At 47.5% G+C, this 22773-nt stretch overlaps 1 protein-coding gene across 7 annotated transcripts in view; it reads left to right on the forward strand.

Moving 5' to 3' along the window:
- The window catches only part of LRP8 (LDL receptor related protein 8), a 77216-nt gene extending 55432 nt beyond the window's left edge, over positions 1 to 21784 (forward strand). For 4 of the 7 annotated variants that reach the window (XM_055585834.1, XM_055585836.1, XM_055585839.1 and 1 more), the window contains 11 exons: positions 1418 to 1592; positions 3557 to 3784; positions 6460 to 6578; positions 6814 to 6953; positions 8436 to 8577; positions 9542 to 9694; positions 10576 to 10800; positions 12830 to 12898; positions 16679 to 16851; positions 17814 to 17990; positions 20202 to 21784. In XM_055585834.1, the coding sequence (XP_055441809.1) occupies positions 1418 to 1592; positions 3557 to 3784; positions 6460 to 6578; positions 6814 to 6953; positions 8436 to 8577; positions 9542 to 9694; positions 10576 to 10800; positions 12830 to 12898; positions 16679 to 16851; positions 17814 to 17990; positions 20202 to 20240 (1640 nt within the window). In that variant the 3' untranslated portion in view covers positions 20241 to 21784. The remainder of the gene's footprint in view (positions 1 to 1417; positions 1593 to 3556; positions 3785 to 6459; positions 6579 to 6813; positions 6954 to 8435; positions 8578 to 9541; positions 9695 to 10575; positions 10801 to 12829; positions 12899 to 16678; positions 16852 to 17813; positions 17991 to 20201) is intronic. The other 3 variants (XM_055585837.1, XM_055585838.1, XM_055585841.1) reach the window with 1 other exon arrangement.
- The last annotated feature ends 989 nt before the right edge of the window (positions 21785 to 22773 follow it).

Raw genomic sequence — 22773 nt, forward strand, 5'->3', positions numbered from 1 at the left:
TGATCCCTGGGTTGGGAAGATCCCCTGGAGAAGGGAAAAGCTACCCACTCCAGTATTCTGGCCTGGAGAATTCCATGGGTTGTATAGTCCATGGGGTCGCAAAGAGTCGGACACGACTGAGCGACTTTCACTTTCCAGGCAAGGAAATCACAGATTGTCAATGGAAGAGTTGGCCTTGAACCGAGCTTTTCTCCTTTCTCCTTGCACATGGAGCTGTATTTTTCCATGCTGTGTGTCCCATACCCTCCCTGTCACCCCCACCCTGCTTTGAAATGATCTCTATCACTACACACAGGTCACACCCTCAGCCCCAGGCCCCACATGGCTCTGTGCTGGTCCCTCCCAACCCCCAAGGAGCACATTACCCTGGCAGAGATGTGCAGTGACAGGGACCAGGGGCCCTGCAGAAGTGTCAGCTGGAAAACAAGACTGGGAGAAGGCTCAGGCAGCTCCAGAGATAGGTGTTTCTGCTCAGAGACTGCAGATACCTGAGAGTGGCCCGCTACATCTGAAAACAGGCTGGAGGAGCCGCGGCCTGTGCCAAGTTCTAGACCCTCCTAGGCCTGGGGGACAGTCATCTTCCCCATGGAGTTGCCAGGAGTGTTAAACCTTTGATGTTCTTCCTGAAATCTAATCCTAAGTCTGAGAATGAGTTTATATATATACCAGTTGTCTGTTGTCCCTTTGCGTGTGAATGATCTGTATCATATCATACACATCCTGCCCCAGCTACTGGCTCAGATTAAAGTACACATCCAGATCACAGGATCCTTTGTGATTGGGTCCCTGCTGGCATCTGCAGATTCATCTCTTGCCGTGTCCCCAGACACACTCTGTGTAAATTGAAGACTCACAATGACCTCCTTGAATCTCCTCCCTTGAGCCTCACCACCAGCCCTGAGGTCTGTGCTCCATCCTGCAGCCTCCGTCATCTTTGTAACTCATTTGTAACATTCATGTTGCCCCTTTTTGAATGTCGCAGTGGGGCCCAAGCAGAAGAGGATGCAGCTGTTGGGGAAAAATGTACTGTAGGTAGAAGGACAGCTTGAGCAAAGGCCCTGAGGCAGCAAAGCTCTGCCGTGGGGAGATGATGACAAATAGCCTGGTGGCTGGGACCAAGGTGTTAGGGGGGTGAGTGATGAGGCTGGACAGGGAGCTGGAGTTACTGCAGAAAGCCTCCCATACAGGCCAGAGGAAATGGAGTCATCTCAGATTTGGGGGAGTTATGTGTGGTGCTTTGCATCTTATGGTTTTTGTACCCATTATCTCACTTATTTCTCTAACTTGTGAGGTAGGAGTTGCCACCACTTTTTACAGGACATGAGGTGTCCCCCAGCAAACCAGTGGCAGAGCCTTGGTCTCTAGACCCCCCACCTGTTGCGCTGACTCTTTCCCTCTCAACCCCCCTGCATGGCAGCTGGCAGAAGCCCATCCCTGATCTTCACCAACCGGCACGAAGTGCGGAGGATAGACCTGGTAAAGCGGGACTACTCACGGCTCATCCCCATGCTCAAGAACGTCGTGGCGCTGGACGTTGAAGTTGCCACCAATCGCATCTACTGGTGTGACCTCTCCTACCGCAAGATCTACAGGTGAGCAGAGGCCTGGCTCCTGCAGCCAAGGCGTGGAGAGGTCCTGACAGAGGAGGAGAGGACCGGTGGCCTCTGCACCCACTCTGCCCCTAGGTTCCCCCAGGACAGAGTTGGGGCTTAGGAGGGGATGCAGGAGCACAGGGCACATGGAACTGCCGGGACTTCTCCACCTGCTGGGCCAGTGGAGTCTGAGGGCTTTGTTGGGAGAGCAGCTTTGGGCCCACATGGGGGCTTTGACTGACCTCTGGCGGCCTGGTCGGGCAGTGCAAGGCACAGGACGGTGCCTCTGGCTTTGGCGGGGATTTTCAGAGCCGCTCCCATACATGGGTGTTGGATGCTCAGGACTCAAAGATGACTCAGACCTGGGCCCGCCTGGAGGATCCCACTCAGAACACAGTGATATCCCTTGTGATGATCATGAAGGAAAAGTATAGAGGACACCTCCGACCTGGTCTGGGGGCTGCACTATGCCCAGACCAGCCCTTCACATCACAGTCTGTTCCCAGGAAGGCTCCTCACACACACAAGGAAGTTCTCTCCTGGGAGCTCTGCGTGCCCAAGTCCCCTTTGGTAGTCATGTCCTTTCTTTGTCCTGAGATCCACTTGGGCTCAAGACTGCCGACGACCAGGCCCTGGGTGGACTGTTGAACAGATGGTGGGATGGATAGATGGAAGCAATGCCAGTGGCTTCTCACTGACAACCCAGTGCCTATCACACCCCAGCCCACATAGACACACTCACACTCGCACACCCAGAACCAGCTCGAGCAGTGTGTGTCCAACAGTTGTGACTGAAAGAGGCAGGATTTGATGACAGACTGGGTGGGGGCTGTAGGAGGAAGAGTTGAAATGAATTCCCACTTTCGTTTTGAGAGTTCATTTTTGAGAGTTTCGGTTTCTTGCTTGGCACTTGGGTACTGTCCTCTGAGATGGGACCAGGAGGGGAGAGATGGTGGTGGGGTAGGCAGGCTGAGTGTGGCTGAGAAGAGGGGAATGGGGTGAATAGTTTGGGATGTGTTGCGTTCAAGGCATCCATGAGACATTCAAAGGGGGCCAGTTGGCTTTATAGTCTGAAACTTAGACACTTGTCAAGATCAGAGAATTTGAGTCATGGATGGCCATGGGCACTGTGGAACTAATAGAGCAAAGAGAGGGTCTGGGGAGAAGAAAGCCTTGGGGAAAACAGCGTTTGGGAGACATAAAGCCCTGCTAGTGTTGCCTCCTGAGTGTCTGCTGTATTTTGGCCCCTTCTCTCTATTCTCACTGCCTCAGCCCTTCTGCAGACCCTCTTCGTCTCTCACTTGGACATGCTCACAGCCTCCTAACTGGTCTCCCTGCCTTTATCCCCTCCCGCTCCAAACCCTTTCGTACTCTGCACGTGCCGCAGTGATCTAACTCCCCTGTCTGGCCATGTCCTCTGACCTGTTCAGTTTTACCCTTCGCGCATATGCGAGGGCCATCAGGAGGTGGCCCCTTCTACCTACTCCCTGTCTCACACCCTCACTTACCCCCTCCACCCCCGCCCACTGGCTCTCTCAGTGTTTCAGAACATGTGCTTTGGCATCTGCACATGCTGACTCCAACCTGACCTGTCTGTCCCTTGTGTTCCTGGTGAATTGGTCCTTCAGGGCTCAACCACAAGGCCTCCTCCAGCCCCCCAGGATGATGTAGTTTCCATTTCTCTGCTGGTACAGCCTCTGATACTTTCCGTAATCACAGAGTATTGGTGTAATTATCGGGCTATAAATTTCTGTCCCTTCTAAACTGAGCTCCTTCAGGCCAGAGACTGTGGCTGACTCGAGCTTGTGTCCTTACCCTGGTGGCCCAGAGAACCCATTGAATGGAACTGAGCCAAGCTCCTCTCTGGTGCACTGCCATGGCCCAGAGGGAAGAGAGGGGAAGGGCAGCTGCAGACGGGCCCCGGCGGTGGCATGCCTGCCCACGCCAGCCCTGGTTGCTCCTAGCGCCTACATGGACAAAGCCAGCAACCCCGTGGAGCAGGATGTCCTCATTGACGAGCAGCTGCACTCTCCCGAGGGCCTGGCGGTGGACTGGGTCCACAAGCACATCTACTGGACCGACTCTGGCAACAAGACCATCTCCGTGGCCACAGTTGACGGCAAACGCCGATGTACTCTCTTTAGCCGTAACCTCAGCGAACCCCGGGCCATTGCCGTCGACCCCCTGCGAGGGTGAGTGTTCCCGCCTCTAGACTGTGCTGGGCGCTCAGTCTGCACATGTCTGTCACCAGAGCTATCTCGAGGGCTTCGGAAGGCCCTGGGCCACCCAGACACAGGCAATGGGGGAGAGAGTCCCTGCGGGCCCCTCAGCCTATGAGCGCCTGACCAGGGGTCCTTGTGCACTGGCTGTCAGGGCACTCCCAGGACTGGGATACTCATCATATCACAGAACTGAGCATCTCAGGGCGCTGGAGACTGTAGATATTCCTGGGGCGGGACGTCTTCCCTCAGGTTGCCATGCGCTGCAGGTGGGCATCAGGTAGGTGCTCATACTCCCAGAGACAGGAGCCCATTACATCCCACACGGCCTGTTTGAGTGGTGGGCAGCTCTGCCCATTGGAAAGTGATCTTTGTTTGTTTCTCACATTCCCAAATCTCTCTGATTGGCCTCTGGGGTTACCTCTGGCTGTCTCCTCCCTGCCCTTCCAGACAGCCAGAGAGATTTGAGGAACAAAATTACAGGGTCTACTCTGCTCTAGGCTGCCCACCTCCATCCCCACCCATGTTGCCCACAGTCTCTGGGCCCCTCATCACCCAGGCTGACCTGCTCTGGCCATGCCTCTGTACTGGGGGTAGGGATTCTGAACAGAGCAGGACTCCCTCCCTTCCTCAGTAGTGATGTCCTGAGATGGCATGGTTTTTAAGCAGCTGCATCCTATTGCTTACCTGAATCACCAGCTTCCTCCTTCTGCTGTTTCCTTAATTGTTAAGCAGCGATAAGAGAACCCTCTTCTTCCAGTCGGGCAGCTGGGGTTGGGGCTGGCCACCTGAGAGTGTGTGTGTGGACTTGGGAAGTGACTGACAGCTGCCGTTTACCCGGCACACACAGGTGCACCCAGCACAGTCCTGGGCATTCTGCAGACACTGAGTCATCTCATTTAACCCCACCTTAACCCTGTTCCCGGTCTGCTGTCATACAGACCTGGGGCTGTACCTGCCGTGTCCCCCAAACCATGTGGTTACACCCAGCCCATCCCTGGTCCATTGTGGATCTGCCAGGGTGCCAGCAGGAAACCCACTGCACACTCAGATGAAGATAATTTGAGGCCGGTTAAACCTTTAGAGCCGGAGAAGGCAATGGCAACCCACTCCAGTACTCTTGCCTGGAAAACCCCATGGACAGAGGAGCCTGGAAGGCTGCAGTCCATGGGGTGGCTAAGAGTCAGACACGACTGAGCGACTTCACTTTCACTTTTCACTTTCATGCATTGGAGAAGGAAATGGCAACCCACTCCAGTGTTCTTGCCTGGAGAATCCCAGGGACGGGGGAGCCTGGTGGGCTGCCGTCTATGGGGTCGCACAGAGTCGGATATGACTGAAGTGACTTAGCAGCAGCAGCAAACCTTTAGAGCATGAGCCAGTTGAGGTCAGCTTTGTGTGGGAGAGTCAGGGGAATAGACATCCTGACCTCAGTCTGTCCTCTTCCCCCTCCAATATTTTGCTGAATCCAACTGGAAGCCAGACAGCTAGGGAGTCAAGCCCATTGATGTGATTTCCACGTGCATCAGCCTTTTGCTGTACAGAGCAGAATTGCGATGGGATTCAGAGCAGCAAATGGAAGGGATCCAGAACAATCACTCAGCCCTTTAGCCTGGAGCCAGCTTGGCTGGACACCAGGCTTCAGCAGAGGCATTATGGGGAGGGTTAAGCATGCAGGCTTGAATTTCAACTTAAATTTGAAGCCTGGTTTCTCTGCTTGTTCACATCGTGATCTTAGGAAAGTCAGCCCCTCTGAGCCACAATTTATTCATCTGTAAATGGGACTAGTAATGATACCCTTCTGGGGTAATTGTGAGACTAGAATGAAAACACTAGTTTGTTCAACAAATAGTAAATGAAGACCTATATCACACACAAACCACCTGCCAGGCATAAAGTGAGGAATAACGCAGATGAGGAGCCCTCCCTTAGTGGAGCTTGTAGACTAGTGGGGAAAACAGACAGCAAGCAAATACACCACACGCCAGAAAGCCTACATAAATCAACAATGGTGTGAGCGCTACAGAAGGGAAGAACGGGGTGCTTTAAGAGAAGATAACAGGGAGAACCTACTTCCTAACAGAGGAAGATTCTCTACTGAAAAGACATTGTAAATGGGAAAAGAGTGGGAGCGAAGGCTCCGTGAAGGCCTTGGTGCCCTGAAGGACCTAAGAGAAGCCCTGTGGGGCAGCTGTGAGGTTTGTGAGGGAGGTGGGCGATGGTGCTAGGAGAAATAGCCAGAGAGGTAGGCAGGGCCCTGGTCATGCAGAGCCTTGTCAGCTGTGGTAAGGATTTGGGATCTGATTTTAAGATCAATAGGAGAAGCCATCATAAAGTTTAAAAACTGGAGAGTGGTAGATCTTAAAAGTCCTCATCACAAGAGAAACCACTGTAGCTATGTGTGGTGCTGGATGTGAACTGGCGGATTACGGCAATCGTTTTGCAATATATACAAATACTGAATCATCGTGTAATGCACCTGACACCAGCTCACCTGTCAGTTCTAAGACTGGATGTTCCCATGAACTTCAGAGGTCTGCTTCCAGTCCCCACTAAGCATGATCCAGAGGGCCGTTGAGTCCTTGTGAGCCAGACCACCCCAGTCACGTTCCCTGTCAAGAAGCTCAGCTGCGTTTTCTCTCCTCTAGGTTCATGTATTGGTCTGACTGGGGGTTCCAGGCCAAGATTGAGAAGTCCGGGCTCAACGGTGTGGGCCGGCAGACACTGGTGTCGGATGGTATTGAGTGGCCCAACGGAATCACCCTGGGTGAGCCCTGCCTTCTGCTCTAGTGCCTGATGCTGGCCACTGCCTGGAGCTCCATGGGTCTCGTCTCCACATCTCTTCTTAGAGCCAGTGCCTATGTTTCCTGATGGTTTCCCTGGGCTGGCCTCCTCCTGAGGCCTGGCCTGGAGATGTGGGCAGGGAAGGGGCACAAAGGAGCTGAGGTCCAGGCTGCACTCACAGCTCAGCAACTGATCCCCTCATCCTTTTCCTCCCCAAGATTTGCTGAACCAGCGCTTGTACTGGGTAGACTCCAAGCTGCACCAGCTGTCCAGCATTGACTTCAGTGGAGGCAACAGGAAGATGCTGATTTCCTCCCCTGACTTCTTGAGCCACCCTTTTGGGATAGCTGTGTTTGAGGTGAGCCCCGAGAGGGGAGGCAAGGCTCCTTCAGGAGGCTGGAGCCTAGGAAAGGCTGTTCACACAGGACGACTCCCTGAGACTCGTCCAGGTGGAAACAAAGGGACAGGGAAGCCAATTGGCTCGTTTGTATGCAGTATGTGAGCTGCCTGCAAACAGAGGCTTTGCAGTCCATTTTCTACCTGGCAGCCTTTCCTGTGCTTCCTCCCCAAGGCCCTTCCCCCAGAGCACTTCTCATAGGTAAGTTGCTAGACCTTGTGCTGTCAGCACCCAGCACTGTACCCACATATACAGAAGGTGCCCAACAAAGGGAGGAGAAGGAATGTACATTTCCTTAGTATCATTTACTGTTGGAAATGGCCTGATAGATGCTATTCAATTCAACACACTCTCACTCACTTTTGCTGGATCCTGGGGTCATAGGGGTGAACCAAGCATCATCCTAACCCCCAAGAAAAAAAGACCCCGCCCGCCCCCCCCCAAAAAAAAAACCACAGCAACAAAAAAGAAGCTCATGGAAGAGTGAAGAGGCAAGACCTTCCTGTGTTCTGACCCTGACAACCTTTCTCCTTGGGGAATAAGGAAGCCAGAACCCATCAAGTTCTTGTACACACATACCTCTTCCCCATAACTCGCTCTGCCATCAAGGGGAGGGGAAGCAAGGGGACATTGGCCCATGGTGGGTGTGGGCAATGTTTGCTTGGAGCAACATCACCCAGCACAGCTCTGAAACTGTGGGCAAAGCTCCACCTCCCACGTCCAGCCTCTGCTTCAAAAGACAGGTGTGTTCAGACACATGTGTTTGTACTTGTGCATATATGTGGCATGTATGTGTGTGTGCATGTGTATACATAAATGCGTCTGTTAAAACATGTGCATTCCTGTATGTGCTAGTGCTTGTGAACGTAAACGTGTATACCAATATTTAGACAAGTGCTCATTTAGGTACAAGTGTGCCTTTGGGTATGTAGATGAGCATGTGGGCTTGTGTCTAGGTCTGCACAGGGTGCACGGTTGTACCTGTAAATGTGAATTTGTCTACATATGCACATCTAGGCTTGTGTGGACTAACCATTGACTGCACACGCGTGTACACCCAGAGGCTGCAGGAGGAGGGCCTGTAGGGATAATACTCACTAAACCACACATCCTCTCCAATCTTGGTCCCGGGCCCTAGCGATGGTAATAGCTAAAGAGACCCAACCCAACCCTGGTTCTGCTGAACTCCAAGAAGCAGGACTAGCTCAGCGTTAATAAGCAGCCTTTAGGCCAAAGCACAGAATCACTGAGTAACCCTCTGAGACAGAAGGAAACCACAGCGTATGCCACAGGTTAGAGCTGAGAGTCCCACCGCGAATCTGTGGACAGGAGAGCTCAGGGGAAATGCCGGAGCAGTTCTGGCGACTGTGGTTTGAGCCTGAGCCCTCAGACAGAGGTCATGGGTTTAGGCTCTAGGCCATTCTCTGTATCTGTACCCCACAGGACAAGGTGTTCTGGACGGACCTGGAGAATGAGGCCATTTTCAGTGCAAATCGGCTCAATGGCCTGGAAATCTCCGTCCTAGCTGAGAACCTCAACAACCCACATGATATCGTCATCTTCCATGAGCTGAAGCAGCCAAGAGGTGAGCCTTCCCCAGTCCAAGGTCCCCTGCCTACATCCTCTCCATCCAATAGGCAGGCTGCGTTCACATTCGTGTCACATCTCAGCACCCCCAGAGGCAGTGGTGACCGTCCCTCTCATTGGTGAGCTGCTTAGCTGTCACATATTTTATTTCGTTTGCCTCACACTCTTGGTGAACTAAGGCTGGGTATAAATAAGTGAACATACAAATGTCCCATTTTTGTCAGTCTTACAAAGTATGGCAATTACTGTTCTCATTTAACCGCTGAAGAAATTGTAGTGGAGAGGTAAAATGATGTCGGCAGATCGTAGAGCTAACCCTAAACCTAGATCCGTCTGATTCCAAAGCAACTTTGGCCGTCAAGGAGCCCATTGCTTCTCATCTGTCATTTGTTCATACTTGGCAGTGGTATAAAGTAATGTATCCTAGGGCCATCAGTAAGTCAGCTGGCTGATTGGGAACAAAAGCCAAGAATCCTACCATTAGGTTGTTCCCGCCTCTGTCACTAGGGTATCCTCAGTCTAACTGTAACAGAGAGGGTGAAGGTGGGGGAAAGGGGGTAAGGAAATCAGGTTGGTGCCTGATTCTAGATCTAGAAATTTAAAGAAGAAAGAGATGTGGCATAGGGAGGAAAAAAACATGGTCTCTGGAGTCCAACAGATCTGAGTTTAAATTGTCTCCAAAATTACAAGAGGTACAGCGTTGACAAGTTTGTTCTTTTTAAGCAGTCTTTCTTTTTTGGTCAGTCTGGGCATAACACCCAGTCCTCAGAGTTGTCGTCAGCATTAAACAAACGTGGGGATAAAACAGCAGGTCCAGTGGTGGAAGGTGCTTGACAGAAGTAGCAGAGAAAGTGTTTCGATTGAGCTGAGTGGTAGGGCCTCGTCCCTGGGAGGACGGGGAACCTGGCATTTCCCGTCTGTGCCCCGACGCTCTCTCTCGCCATCTCTCTGTGTGCCCATAGCTGCAGATGCCTGTGAGCTGAGTGCCCAGCCCAATGGAGGCTGTGAGTACCTGTGCCTTCCTGCTCCTCAGATCTCCAGCCACTCCCCCAAGTACACGTGTGCCTGTCCTGACACAATGTGGCTGGGCCCTGACATGAAGAGGTGCTACCAAGGTGAGCAGAGCTACCGGGAGGGCCGGTCCCTGGGAATGGCAGACCCATCTGCTGAAATCGTCCTTGATTTCTGGGAAACTGTGTGTCCCTGGATTCCTCCATCTTCTCTGGCTGCTTTTTGCCTTTGTAGGCTCTTCATTACCTACCCTGAATTCCGGTGTCCTGTAGGGTCCCTCCAAGGCTGACTCTTCTCACTTCCAAGAAAGATGCACATATACACACAGCATTTTAAATTCAGCTTCAGGGGGATCCAGAACCCCTTGACGACCTCAAATTAAGAAGCCTTTATCCCCATGGCTTCAGTTACTATTTGTATGCAGGTGACTATAATCTTGCCTGTTTCTCACCCAGAACTTCACACACTACCAAAAGTCCTTTTGTGATATGATTGGGACTAACAGTGAATACTTCAACCATATAAATCCTATTCATTCCCCAGTCTCAATGAAGATACATGGCCTTTTGTTTGAGCATAGGTCTGCTGCATCATTTATGATTTCCAGCTTCAATTGTTTATAGTAGAGTGAGAATTTGAACCTAGTAATATAACAGTATACATGTATTTAAAAAAAAAAATCCTTCTTGATTTACCTGATTTCCACTCCTCCCATTCTTCTATAGTGACCTTTCCCACACCTAATCTGACAGCAGTGTTTTAATAACTCATCTTTATCAAATCAAGGTGCAGTATAAACAGATAAGGTGCTTGTCATTCAGCTAAAGAAAAGATCGTAGCCCATTCAGGAGGACTAGAGGGGGCATTTGAGTTGAGCCATGAGGATGAGTTTATACTTCATCGAGTATACTTATAGAGCAATAATTTAGGCACTGAAACAGCAAAGTTCTCTGTCCAAGTGATCTTCATGGTATTTCCCCTTCAGCACCTCAGTCTACCTCAACTACGACGTTAGCCTCTACCACAGCGAGGACACTAGCCGACACCACCAGAGCCCCTGGGACCACCATCCACAGCCCCACCTACCAGAACCACAGCACAGAGACACCAAGCCTGGCTGCCGCGGTCCCAAGCTCAGTTAGTGTCCCCAGGGCTCCCAGCATCAGCCCGTCTACCCCAAGCCCTGCAACCAGCAACCACTCCCAACACTGTAAGGAAATGAGATCTGCCTTCTTGCATGACATGGGGGGGTGGGGGGGTCCTAGGGAAGCCAGGTGGGAGGATCTGTGGGAAGAAGAGATCATACCAGACTTCAGTATTGGCTTATCAGTAGGGAGAAAGCAGGGGGACGTAGCGCACCAGCCTGCAATTTGGAGTCACAGGTGCTCCTGCCTCATAGAGGGTCTTGAGGGAAGCTACTTCTTGTCTCTGAGCCTGTTTTCTCACCTACCAAGTGGGATAATAATAACCCTTCCCTACCTGCTTTGCAAGTTACGATGAGAGACAGAGGAGGCCATGTGAACAGAAGAGCTTGTGCACACAGCCTCTGCTGACTCAGGTGGTGTGTCACGTCACACGCTACTGACGAGTATGAGGGCCTGACCCTCAGATTCAGAAACTTAAACTTCAAAAGCCCTGGTCTCAGTTCTTTGAGAACTGAGGTTCTGAAAGGTTCCCCAGGTAGGTAGGTTCCCCAGGTAGTCATATCCATAACTATGGTTTGCTCATGCCTCTCTGCAAACCCTGGGATAAGTTCACCACTTATTAAATCATTAGGAGCCGTAATTGTCACTGCTAGAAATGTTCTGTCTCATTAACCAGTGAATACCTTTTAAATTGAGTTACCTGCTAGGGGGAGTTCATTTAAGAGGATAAACTATCTTTTAAATTTTTTCCCACATGTGCATGGCCCAGAAACTACGCAGCTTGGCAGCACCTTTCTAATCGGGCCCATCGTGGTCCAGAGTGGGATTTTCAGAGTTGAGCGCTTACCCTGGAGTTCAGAGAGGCAGATGGAAGCTGTGTAAAGTCCAGTTCCTCTTATCTGGGCAGAGCTCTGACCAAGGGGTCTCCCCACTGGCTTCATCACACTCTAGGCTTTAATATCACTGTCCTGTGTTTTCTCAGGACCCAGGGGGAGAAGAGAGCGGCATTTCCGCAGAAAACTTTGTAAACAGTGCACTCTTTCTCCCCTTAATAGTTAGGTTCCCTTAGAGTAACTTGGAGTAGTAGACCTGCTGAGAGGATGGCATCTGGCCGTTGCCAGGGGACAGTCATCTCCGGTCTAGGAGTAAATGTGGGTGATGGCTAGTCTCACACCTCAGAGGGCTATCATGAGTATCCAAGGGAAAACTGCTTTTTAAGCTAAAAAATTCTATACAGATATTATAATGAAGATGAGTGTAAGAGTGGAAAAGATGGCACAACTTACTTTTAAAACTACATAGTACCATTTCCAAGCACTTTTCAGTTTAGAATCTGCTTTTATCTGCCCTATTTAGGCCTCACAAGAACTCCTACCCCACTCTCTGGCCTCTTTGAACTTGGTAAGGCTGTATCAGGCACTGTGCTAAGTAAGCACTTTACATGAATTATCTCATTTAATCTTCACAATATCCCTAGGAAGTAGGTATATAATTATCCTCCTTTTAAAGGTAAAGAAATATGATATTTATGACATACAACAACTTGCCCAAGGTCACAGAAGGAGTGAATAGAGCCAGGATTTGAACCCTAGAAGTCTGACCAAGAAGCCTGTATTCTGGATTCCACTAAGCTATATTGTGTCTCATTTTGATAATGCAGACAGTACTGCAGACAGGATTTCTATTTCAGGTGGAAATAGGGAGAAATAAAGCAACAGATATTGGCTGAAAGAGGCAGTTGCCCCAAGCACCAACAACATAAAGACCTAAGGGTTCAGCCCCGAGCTTCCTGCCACCCAAACACTATGGAAAGGGGTAAGGGATTTAGGTCACAAGTCCTGACTTTGAGCCCCAGCTTTGCCACTTTGAGACTCCCCCAAACTCCAATAAGACTCAATTTCCTCATCTGTGAAATGGAGATGACCTCTGTCCTGATAAGATCTGGAAAGACTCAATTATTAAGCATTGAGTAGGACCATCATTTTGGAACGGGATCAAGAAGCAGTTGGGTAGTTTTTACTGCATGAGGCCAGCAAGGAAAGACTTGGGCTCACAGTGATAGAGCATCACCCTGCAAATGTCTGTGTTTTGCAGATGGGAATGAAGGGGGAAAGATGGGCTCCACAGTCACAGCTGCTGTCATTGGGATCATCGTGCCCATGGGTGAGTGTGGCCCCAAATCCCTGGGGAGAAAAGAGAAACCCTGCCCAGCGTTTGGGAAAAATCGTTAGAAGGACAGAGCACTCGGCACACTGACCTCTCGTTGACTTTTCTGCCCTGGAAGCCTTTCTGCTCACCTCCCAGTCCTGGTGTAGTCTGGTTTCTTAGCTTGGCACCCATGGCCCTTTAGGACCTAGCCCCAAACAACTATCCAAATATTTCCCCCATTACCCCTCACTGACACTCTACATGCCAGCCTTGTGAAGCCAGACGGTAAGCTCCATGAGGACAGGCCTGGTGTCTCTCTTGCTCCCGTTCTCCCCAGCTCCTAGCAGTATCTGGCACATGGGAGGAAATAACAAACTTGTTGAATTAATGAGTAGGACAAAAGTAATACATTGAAAAATATTAGTAGAGCTACTTGCCATTCCTTTAGTAGATCATGCAATCTTGCATTCTTTCTGTTTGGTTTTCAACAAACATTATCAAACAACCGTGTTCATGGGATTTTCCAGCCATGAATACTGGTGTAGTTTGCCATCTTCTCAACCCAGTGATTGAACCCGTGTCTCCTGCAATGGCAGGTGGATTCTTTACCACTGAGCCACATGGAAAGGCCTATCAGGCAGCTAGGGCTTCCCTGGTAGCTCAGCTGGTAAAGAATCCGCCTGCAATGCAGGAGACCCCAGTTTGATTCCTGGGTTGGGTAGATCCCCTGGAGAAGGGAACAGCTGTCTACTCCAGTATTCTGGCCTGGAGAATTCCAAGGACTGTATAGTCCATGGGGTCACAAAGAGTTGGACATGACTGAGTGACTTTCCCTTTCACATCAAGCAGCTGTGATGTACCAGATTCTGTGATAAGGAGAGGGAAGGTGGTTAAAAATAAGTATGACATGGTTCTTGAGCATAAGCAAAGCCATGGGACATGGCATGGGAGTGCGGGAGTGGGGTGGATGTGGAACATGGCCAGGATGAACATTTGTTTAAACCTCACAGAGAGCCCTGTGGGATGACTCATTCTTACCCTGATGTTCACTTGGTATGCTGCACATCCTGTCTCTCATGCCAGTCTTTTCTCTTGGTCGGATCTTTGCATTGTGATTGTCCATTTGTAGGTTTATCTCCCTAACTTGCCTATGAGTATCTCAAGGATAGGAACTTTGCCCTTTAATCTGGGAATCCCCAATATTGTGGTGAGTTAGTGAGTGAATGTTTTAAAAACTTCAACACCACGCAAGGGACTGTGCGAGGTACCAAGGATTCAGGGAAGGAAAAGATTAACGACTTTTAAGAGCCTTTAGTCTTTAATCAGACTTAATCATTAAAAAGGTAATACAGGAGAGGAGTTACTGCATATTATAAGGTGCCATGATAGAGGCATGACCCTCTGTGGAGGAAAGGGGGAGTAGGCACTTCTGGAGAAGGTGGCATGTGAATTGGTCTTGAAAGGTTCATCAGTAAAGGTGATGGTGAGATCCAGGCTCATTTTGAGTGGAGTGAGTGGAAAATACTCAGCATTATCTAGTGAAAAAGAAATCAACCCCTTTCCTGCCATCCTGTGGTCTATAGAAGAACATGCATGTGCTGTTTCCCAGAGGTAACCTTCCCTAATATAACCATTATTTTCAATTTCTGCTAATCTGAGGGGTGAAAGATGAATATTCTTTCCCTGATACTTCCCTGTGAGGTAGACCATATTTTCATAAACGTATTGGCCATTTACGTTTCATCCTTTATAAATTGGCTATTCATGGTCTTTTCTTATTTTTCTATTGATTCTGTCTTGTTCTTATGTATAGAAATTTTGATACATAATAAATGTTAAACCTTTGTAATATATGTTATAAATCATTTCTCCCATACTACGACTTGATTTTTAAAATTTGTTGATGGTCTCTTTTGCCATGCATAAATTAAAATATTGAAGTATCATATCATATCACTAGTCTCATGGGTTTTGTGTCCTGCTTAGGAAGGTCTGCCTCATTCTAAATTATTAAAATATCCCCTATATATTTTTCTACCATCAATATTTTAAGGATTTTTAGTGTTTGATTGTTAATTTATTCAGAATTTAGAGCGCAGCATGAGGTACAGATTTAACTATTTTTTTCTCATGCCTGTCTGGTTTTCACAAGACCATTATTGAATAGTCCATCCTTCCCTTATGACTTGAATTGTCATCTTTATTATAAACTGTATGCATGTACATACTTTGATCTGCTTCTAGGCTATTTATTCTCCTCCACCAATTTCTATATACCATTCCTAGTTACTAGAAGCACATTTGTGATATGTTTTAATATCTAATAGGGCATTATTATTCTCACAACATTTTCTTAGCTGTTTTTATTCAATTTCTCTTCTAGGTAAACTTTGGAATCATCTTGTTAATTCTATAAAAAATATGATGAAATCTTACACTTTGGGTGTATAAATTGACGTGGGGAGAATTTACATTTTTGTAGCATTGAACCTTCCCATCGAGGAACATGACACATCTCCCTATTTATTTGAACCTTCTTTTATGGGCTTCAGTAGAATTGTATAGATCACATAGGGCTTACACATTCCTATTGGGTTATCCCAAGTATTTTGTAGTTTTTTGTTGGGTTGTTATGAATGTGTTCTTATTATATCCATTTTCTAATTGATTATTGCTGATTAATAAGAAAGCTTTTGATTTGTTTATGTTGTTATTTTTTGGCCACAGTGTGTGGCATGGTAGAACTTCCCCAACCTGGGATTGAACCCATGGCCCCTGCAGCGGAAGCGCAGAATCTTAACCACTGAACCACCAGGGAAGCCCCAATTTTTTATGTTGATTCTTGAGGAACTAAAATTATTTCTAATAGTTTTTCATCTGCTTTTCTAAGATTTTCCAAACCTACAATATCTGTTTATGATAGTTTGGTTTCTCTCTTTCCCATGCGTGCCTTTCAATTCTTTGTCTGGTCTTACTGGGATAACAAATACTAGCAGCAATAGCAGGCATCCTTGCCCTGTTCCTGTCTTTATGGGTATCATTATTATTGATTATAATAATCTTTACAAAGTGGAAATCCCTCTATAGCACCCTGGATGGCTGTCATCCAGCCTCACTTGAGTACTCACTCAGGGTGACCGCTTACTATCTTATGAATCTGCTTGCCTCATTTTTGCCCAACTCTATTTGAGAATTTCCTCCTTCACTCATTAGTATACCATTTGTTTTAACTCAGAGCCTGTGTTTCCCTGCTGTGTCCCCTTCTAGAGATGCTCCTTTTCTTGCAGAGACCCAGCTTTGGGAAGAAGCACCCCACCCCACCCTAGCCTCCCCCCTCCAATTTTGGGAGAGAATGGTTTTCTTAGAGAAATCTAGGGAAGCAGCAAGAATGTGGTGAAGAAATTCACTCAGTTACTCAGCATGTGACTGAGCACCTACTCAGTGCTGGGCACTGGGCATAGAGAGAGAAAGAAGACACAGTCGCTGCCCTCAAAGAGCTCGGTCTAGCTGAGGATGCACAGAAAGTACAACATTGTGGTCTAGAAACACACGTGAGGGAAAACCTGACTGCACCATGGAATGTTGAGAACAGTTGAGCTAGGTCTTGAAGGGTGAGCAGTTAATGAAGGAAGAGCTAAGAGAAGGGCTTCCCAACAGCAGAAAAAGAATATGCAGAAACAGAGCCTGAGGAACAAGGGGCAGTCAAGTAGGAGTGGTGACAAGAAACGCACTGACGTCTGGGCAGCGGGCTGGAGCCTGCTGGATATACCCAGCGTGATGTGTCTCCTCCTCCAGTGGTCATAGCCCTGCTGTGCATGAGTGGCTACCTGATCTGGAGAAACTGGAAGCGGAAGAATACCAAAAGCATGAATTTCGACAATCCAGTGTACAGGAAAACAACCGAAGAGGAGGAGGAGGATGAGCTGCACATAGGGAGGACTGCTCAGATTGGCCATGTCTACCCAGCAGTAAGTATTCCTTGCAGGAAGGATTCCTTCCTTCCTTCCTTTCCTTCCTTCCCCTCTCCCTCCCTCCCTCCCTCCTTTAGACATTTATCAAGAACGAACCATGTGCCAGGCATTGTTCTAGGCCCTGGGGACACAGAAATGCTGGGGCAGGTGGTTGGGGTAGAAGGGTATCAGAACAACCTTGTACCTAGAAGCTCTTCCTGGAGTAAAGAGGCCTGTCTTTGTGCTGAGCAAGTTTTCCGAACCTGTGGCCTAGAAAGGTAACTGTGGTCGTCAGTTCAAACACATTCATTTCAGTAAGCACTGTACACCAGTTATGTGCCAAGTGCCACATTAGATACCAAGTGTCCAAAGGTTAAGAAGGGATGTACTTGCTTCCCGGGAGCTGGTGGGGGAGTTAAGAGTCACTTGCTATTGAACAGCTGTGTGCTAAGTGCCATGGTGGAAGCCCAGGGGCCTTCTCTTCTAAGAAGCCTTCCCTGGTTTATTTTTCTCCCACTGCCTCTCTCCATCACAACACATATCACACTGCAGTCTGCTTGCCTTTATACTCATTGGTCTCCCCACTAGACTGTGAGCTCCTTGAGGGCAGGATTGTCTGATTAATGTTTCCCTGGTACCTAGCACAACATAGCTGGCTCCCAGTAAATATTTGATGAACCAATCCTATGGAAATATCTACAAAGGAGCTGTTAATGCTGTTTGAGAAATCAGGCAGGAATGCCTCACAGAGGAGGTGACAGATGAACTGTGTCCTTGAAAGATTAATAGTAGTTTTCCATGTAGAGAAGGGGGAAAATGACATTTCAGAAAGAAGCACATGCAGAGGCCGAGAGGCACAGCAGGGCATGGCTTGTTGGGGGAGCGAGGACCACACAGTGGCTGAAGCAGATGTCATGGTTGTATAGCCGAGTCGGGGCTGAGTGTGACCTCATAGGTCATCCAGTCCATCCCCCTGTCAGGCAATCAGCAGCTTTGATCACCCACTGTGGGCAGAGCCCTGTCTTGGGGAGACCAGAGAACTGGAAGACCCAGCCCCTGCCCTCAAGGAGCTTTTTGTCTTGCCGGGGGAACCAAGGTCACAGCCGCACCAACTCCCGAAGAACCCTCTTTCCGAGCTGCCTGTCGTCAAGTGCAAGGTAGGGCAGTGCCACTCTGAGTCTGAGGGGCTGATGAGTGAGGGCATGAACCAGACAGGTGCAGCCAATCCTTGAAGGCTTTCTGGTTCTGGAAGGCTGCAAATTGTGAGCTGGGTGTTGGGGCAAACAGGAAAGATGGGCAAGTTGCAGACTAAGGAAATGGCATGTGGAAGGAATGACTGAGTATGGGGCAGGACGGACAGAATGGCTGCTAAAGCTATGAACGGGAGACAGGGGAGATAAGTTTGACAAGTGAGGAGGGTTAGCAGATGGCCTTGACGGTCCTTAACCTTGGCCAGTCCAAGCCAACAGTTGCTTAACAAGTTTTTAAAGATCAGAGAGGGCACAGTGGAAGGAATGTTGAGCTTGGAGTAAGGCGATGACTCCCGGTTTCACTGTTCCACAGCCCTGTGATCTCTGTCCTTTCTGTGTGCTCACTTTTATTTGTAAAATGGGAATGATAACCCCCATTCCCTTTACGATCTAAGTTCAAGTGAAATAGCACATGTGAGAATGCTTTGTGAGTTATAAAGCTCCCTGGACGTGTGACGTGTCACGGTTTCAGTCACTCAGGAGGAGCTATTCCTGATGAAACTAAGACCTGAGGAATAAGCTCCTGCCAGCTGGAGAGAAATAGAGTAGGAGAGTGAGGAAATTGACATTTAGTAAGAATCTACTGTTTCAGACACTACTCAGTGTTCTACATAAATTTTCTTGTTTAGTCTTTACAGTAACTTATATACTTGACATTATTAGCCCCATTTTGCAGATGAGGAAACTGAGACTCAGAAAAATTGAATAACTTACCTAGGATCACAACCAGGAAGTGGCAGAACCAGGATTCACACTCTTGTCTGTATGTACACAAAAGTCTATGCTCTTTCCGCTATATCTCAGAGTATCTAGCCTTGAAGCTGTGGAAATCAGTGTTCTCAACAACCTGTTCTCTCCCCTGGCCCCTTCTTGAGTAGCTCCTCTATCACTGCTGGGACCTGCCTTTGGCCTGGAGATCTGTCTTGAGGAGGAGGGTAACAGACTAGAAGAAGTTTAGTGGAGCAAGGCCATGACATTCATGCAAAATCACAAATAAGCCAAAGATGATTTGAAAGGCAGTGGATTTGTATAATGTCCAGAAATGGAAAATGCTAGTCTGGTTCTATCTTATGCTGGTTAGGTTGATGTAGAATACTCTGGATCCCATATGTGTTCGATACTATGTTAAACACTACATACATGATCTCATTTGATAGGTCCTATTAGTATTCCCATTTAAAAGGTGATGAAACTGAGACTCGGAGAGATAAAGTGACTAGCCCAAATTCATAAAGCTATGAGAAAGATCTTAAAACAATGGGGTCTATCCAAAGGAGGGTATTGAGGAAATGGAAGAGTGGGGCACAGGATAACATCAGGACCACATTGGGGGAGCTAGATGTGCCTGGAGAAGAAGATGCTCAGAAGAAAGGGAAGGGAATTCGAACTGAAAATTTCAAGGGTTGTCTGTGTAGAACTCTGAGTCTAAGAGAGAGAATCAGGGAACATCAGAAGAAATAAAGAAACAGATCTCATGTCAATATATGAAAGAAGTTAAATCTACTGTCTACAGTGGAATAGACTGGCTCAGGGGTTAGTGGTCTCACCATCTAGGGTCACCCATTTGTGGCAGAGGGAAGTCGAGTATCTAGTGACTAGAAAGTAGGGGTGAGGGAAAGAGGGGTTAACATAATTGACCTCCATTGCCTTCCAATTCTATACAATTAGTTGGAGGGGTGCAGCCGATTACCTTCCTGATTATGATCAGTATGATAGAAAAAGGTAACTAAAGAGGCCTGGGATTAAACATTTGCAAAGCTAACCCACTGAAGTTCAGCAAAATACTGGAAGGGAGGATGGAGAGAGTTTAGATCTCTGTAGCCCCCTTCTTTACAGAGACAGCACAGAATGATGAAAAAAACTACAGCTCTGGAGTCATACAGATCTGGGTTCAAACTGAGTTCACCCACTTGCTGTGTGACCCAGGACAAATGCTGTTTAGGCTCATTGTGTCTCAGTTTTCTCATCTGTAAAATAAATATGACAGACCTGTCTTCTGAGGTAGTTTGAAGAGTATGTGAGTTACTGCCTGTAAAGTAATAGAATTTCTGGTACGTTGTGATCCAATAGCTAGCTCCAGTGGATCTAATGATGACTTCTTTGCTCTGTCTCCCCCAGCGAGTGGCATTAAGCCTTGAAGATGATGGACTGCCCTGAGGATGGGACCACTCCCTTCGTGCCTCATGGAATTCAGTCCCATGCACTACCCTCTGGATGGTGTATGCCTGGATGGAAGGGTTTCTGTACTTGAGTCTGTGTGTATGTGTGTGTGTGTGAGAGAGAGAGTGTGTGTGTAATTTTTTAAATTTATGTTGCAGAAAGGTAACCACAAAGTTATGATGAACTGCAGACATCCAAAGGATGTGAGAGTTTTTATATGTATAATGTTTTATACAATTTTTAACTGGTTGCACTACCCATGAAGAATTCATGGAATAGCTACTGCTGAGTGACTAACATGATGTACATAACCAAATGGGGCCGATGGTACAGTAGCTTACTCATCATTTAAAAATTATATTTACAGAGGGCTTTTGGTTTGGAGGGTCTATTTTAGGTTTCAGAGTTATGTTTTGTTTTTTGTTTTTTTTTGTAAATAGAATGATAATGCTTTGTGGCTATCCATCAACATAAGTAAAAAGAAAAAAACAGAAGACACGTCAACTCCCTCTCCCATTTAGGTTATTTATTAACATATTTCAAAACCAAGATTAGTTCTGTAAGTAATTTAGAGACGTGAGAGTATTTATTTTTGGTATGATTGGCCCACGATGTGGTCTCTGTGTGCATTTATGTTTCTGTGTGTACGCGAGTGAGAGAGGAAAGTCTGTAGAGAAGAGGTGCGCCTATGGCTGTTGTTCAGTTACATAAAGATAAGTATATTTTAAAACAACCCACAAGAGAGGTGTATCTGTAGTTTTCAGAGAAGCCTTTGTAAATTTGGCTCAGAAAAGAGTTATCGTGATTTGTGCAAACATGCAGTGGAAGAGGTAGATCTTTCCTGCCTCTGACTATTCCTGGGACTCCAGTCAGTCAGAAAAGAGCCCCTCCGCTCATGAGGGGCTGCCGTAGCTCTCACCTGGGCTTTCTCTTCTGTGGCTAAAGCCAGTGCACAGACTTCTCACAGTACGCAAAGTTCTCGCAAGCTCAGGTGAGAACATTCCTGAACCTCGGCTACTCCTTGTTTTAAAGTCCAGCATTTCAAGTAACTTCATTTTCCTTCAGGACACTTGGATTGAATTCATTGTTTTCTCTGAAGCATACTGAGGGTGCCATCCTTACTTAGAAAGAGCTAAGTGGAGATGTTTTTAGAACCGCCCAAGTTTACTTTAGGGACTGGCTCAGGCACTTACCTCTGAGTATCCTATGGGTGAGGATAAGGACGGAGGAAAAGGTTTTGTTAATCTCTATTTCGCCCTTCCCCTTACTCTCTGCCACATCCTTAAGGTGGGGAAAACAGTTTAAGGTGATACATAGGTTTGTTACCATCATGTGTCTACATAGATGAACTGCTGTTTGGCTTAAGTCAGAAGAAGTGGCCAAACCTAAAGTCCTGTTTGAGGAGGAAATGGCATACACAATATTATAGTACACTGGATATATATGTTCACACAGGAATTTGGTTTACTGCTTTGTAAATAAAAGGAAAACTCTGGGTATATGTATAGATTTTTTTTTCATTGTGGACACTTACTTTGCTTCTCCTGGGTCTTGGGGGATGTGGGGAGAAGTGCACTTTTCTTTTTGTGGGTCTATCATTGAAAAGATAATCTTACAGTCCCAGAAGGAATTCGGTCCCTGTTGAGTCTTATCCAAGGTGTGGTCTTTTATTAACTCAGATGTTCTGCCAGTTCACACCCACTGGACAACCAGGGACAAGATGTGACATGGAAACATGTGGTGTAAGTAGGAGCAGAGGACATGTATCTAACCTGAACATACCTGGAACTTGACACTTTTAAGCAAATTCCTCCTCTCCACTCTCGAGCTGCCTCCAACTCAATGAAGCTTGGATGTCTCACCAGCTTGATACCCTCTGAATTTGCAGGCAGTGATTCTGGAGTTCTATCACCCTCTTCCTAGGACCTTTCTCCACATCAGTCATGGTCTTGGTCTCCTAACTGTGTCCTGGAACCTGGGCACTAAGCTTTGCATAAACAAGCAGTTTCTTCATGATATACATGTGTGGATAGTCCTGAAACACTCATCAAGAGGGTATATGCAATTGACATAGAATGACCAACACCAAACAGAATTTTAAGAACAGAGGGACAACTCCTATGGAGCTCAATGACTTACTACTATTCTTTCAGAAATGGAAAGTAAAATTATTTTTGACTGAAGAAAAATGATGCAAGTAAAAACACAGATATTTACACAGAACAAGCAACTTTCCCTGTAACCTGCCTCCAAAGAAAACAAGAATTTCCGGGGAAATGATAACAGTGGCTAATGCATAGTTTCTAAACTTTCAGTCAGATCCTGGCCTTTGAAGAAAGAATAATGAGTGGGGTCAGGATGGTTCAGCCTGAAATCTCAAAATGATGATGAAACACAACTCTCTGGGAGACATCCATGTTTCCTGTGACATAAGAACCTATGTGCTCAGTCGCTCAGTCATGTCTGACTCTTTGCAGCCGCATGGACTATAGCCCGCCAGGCTCCTCTGCCCATGTTTCCTGACTATGCT

The sequence above is a fragment of the Bubalus kerabau genome, chromosome 6 (genome assembly GCF_029407905.1).
Source record: "Bubalus kerabau isolate K-KA32 ecotype Philippines breed swamp buffalo chromosome 6, PCC_UOA_SB_1v2, whole genome shotgun sequence".
Classification (NCBI taxonomy): domain Eukaryota; kingdom Metazoa; phylum Chordata; class Mammalia; order Artiodactyla; family Bovidae; genus Bubalus; species Bubalus kerabau.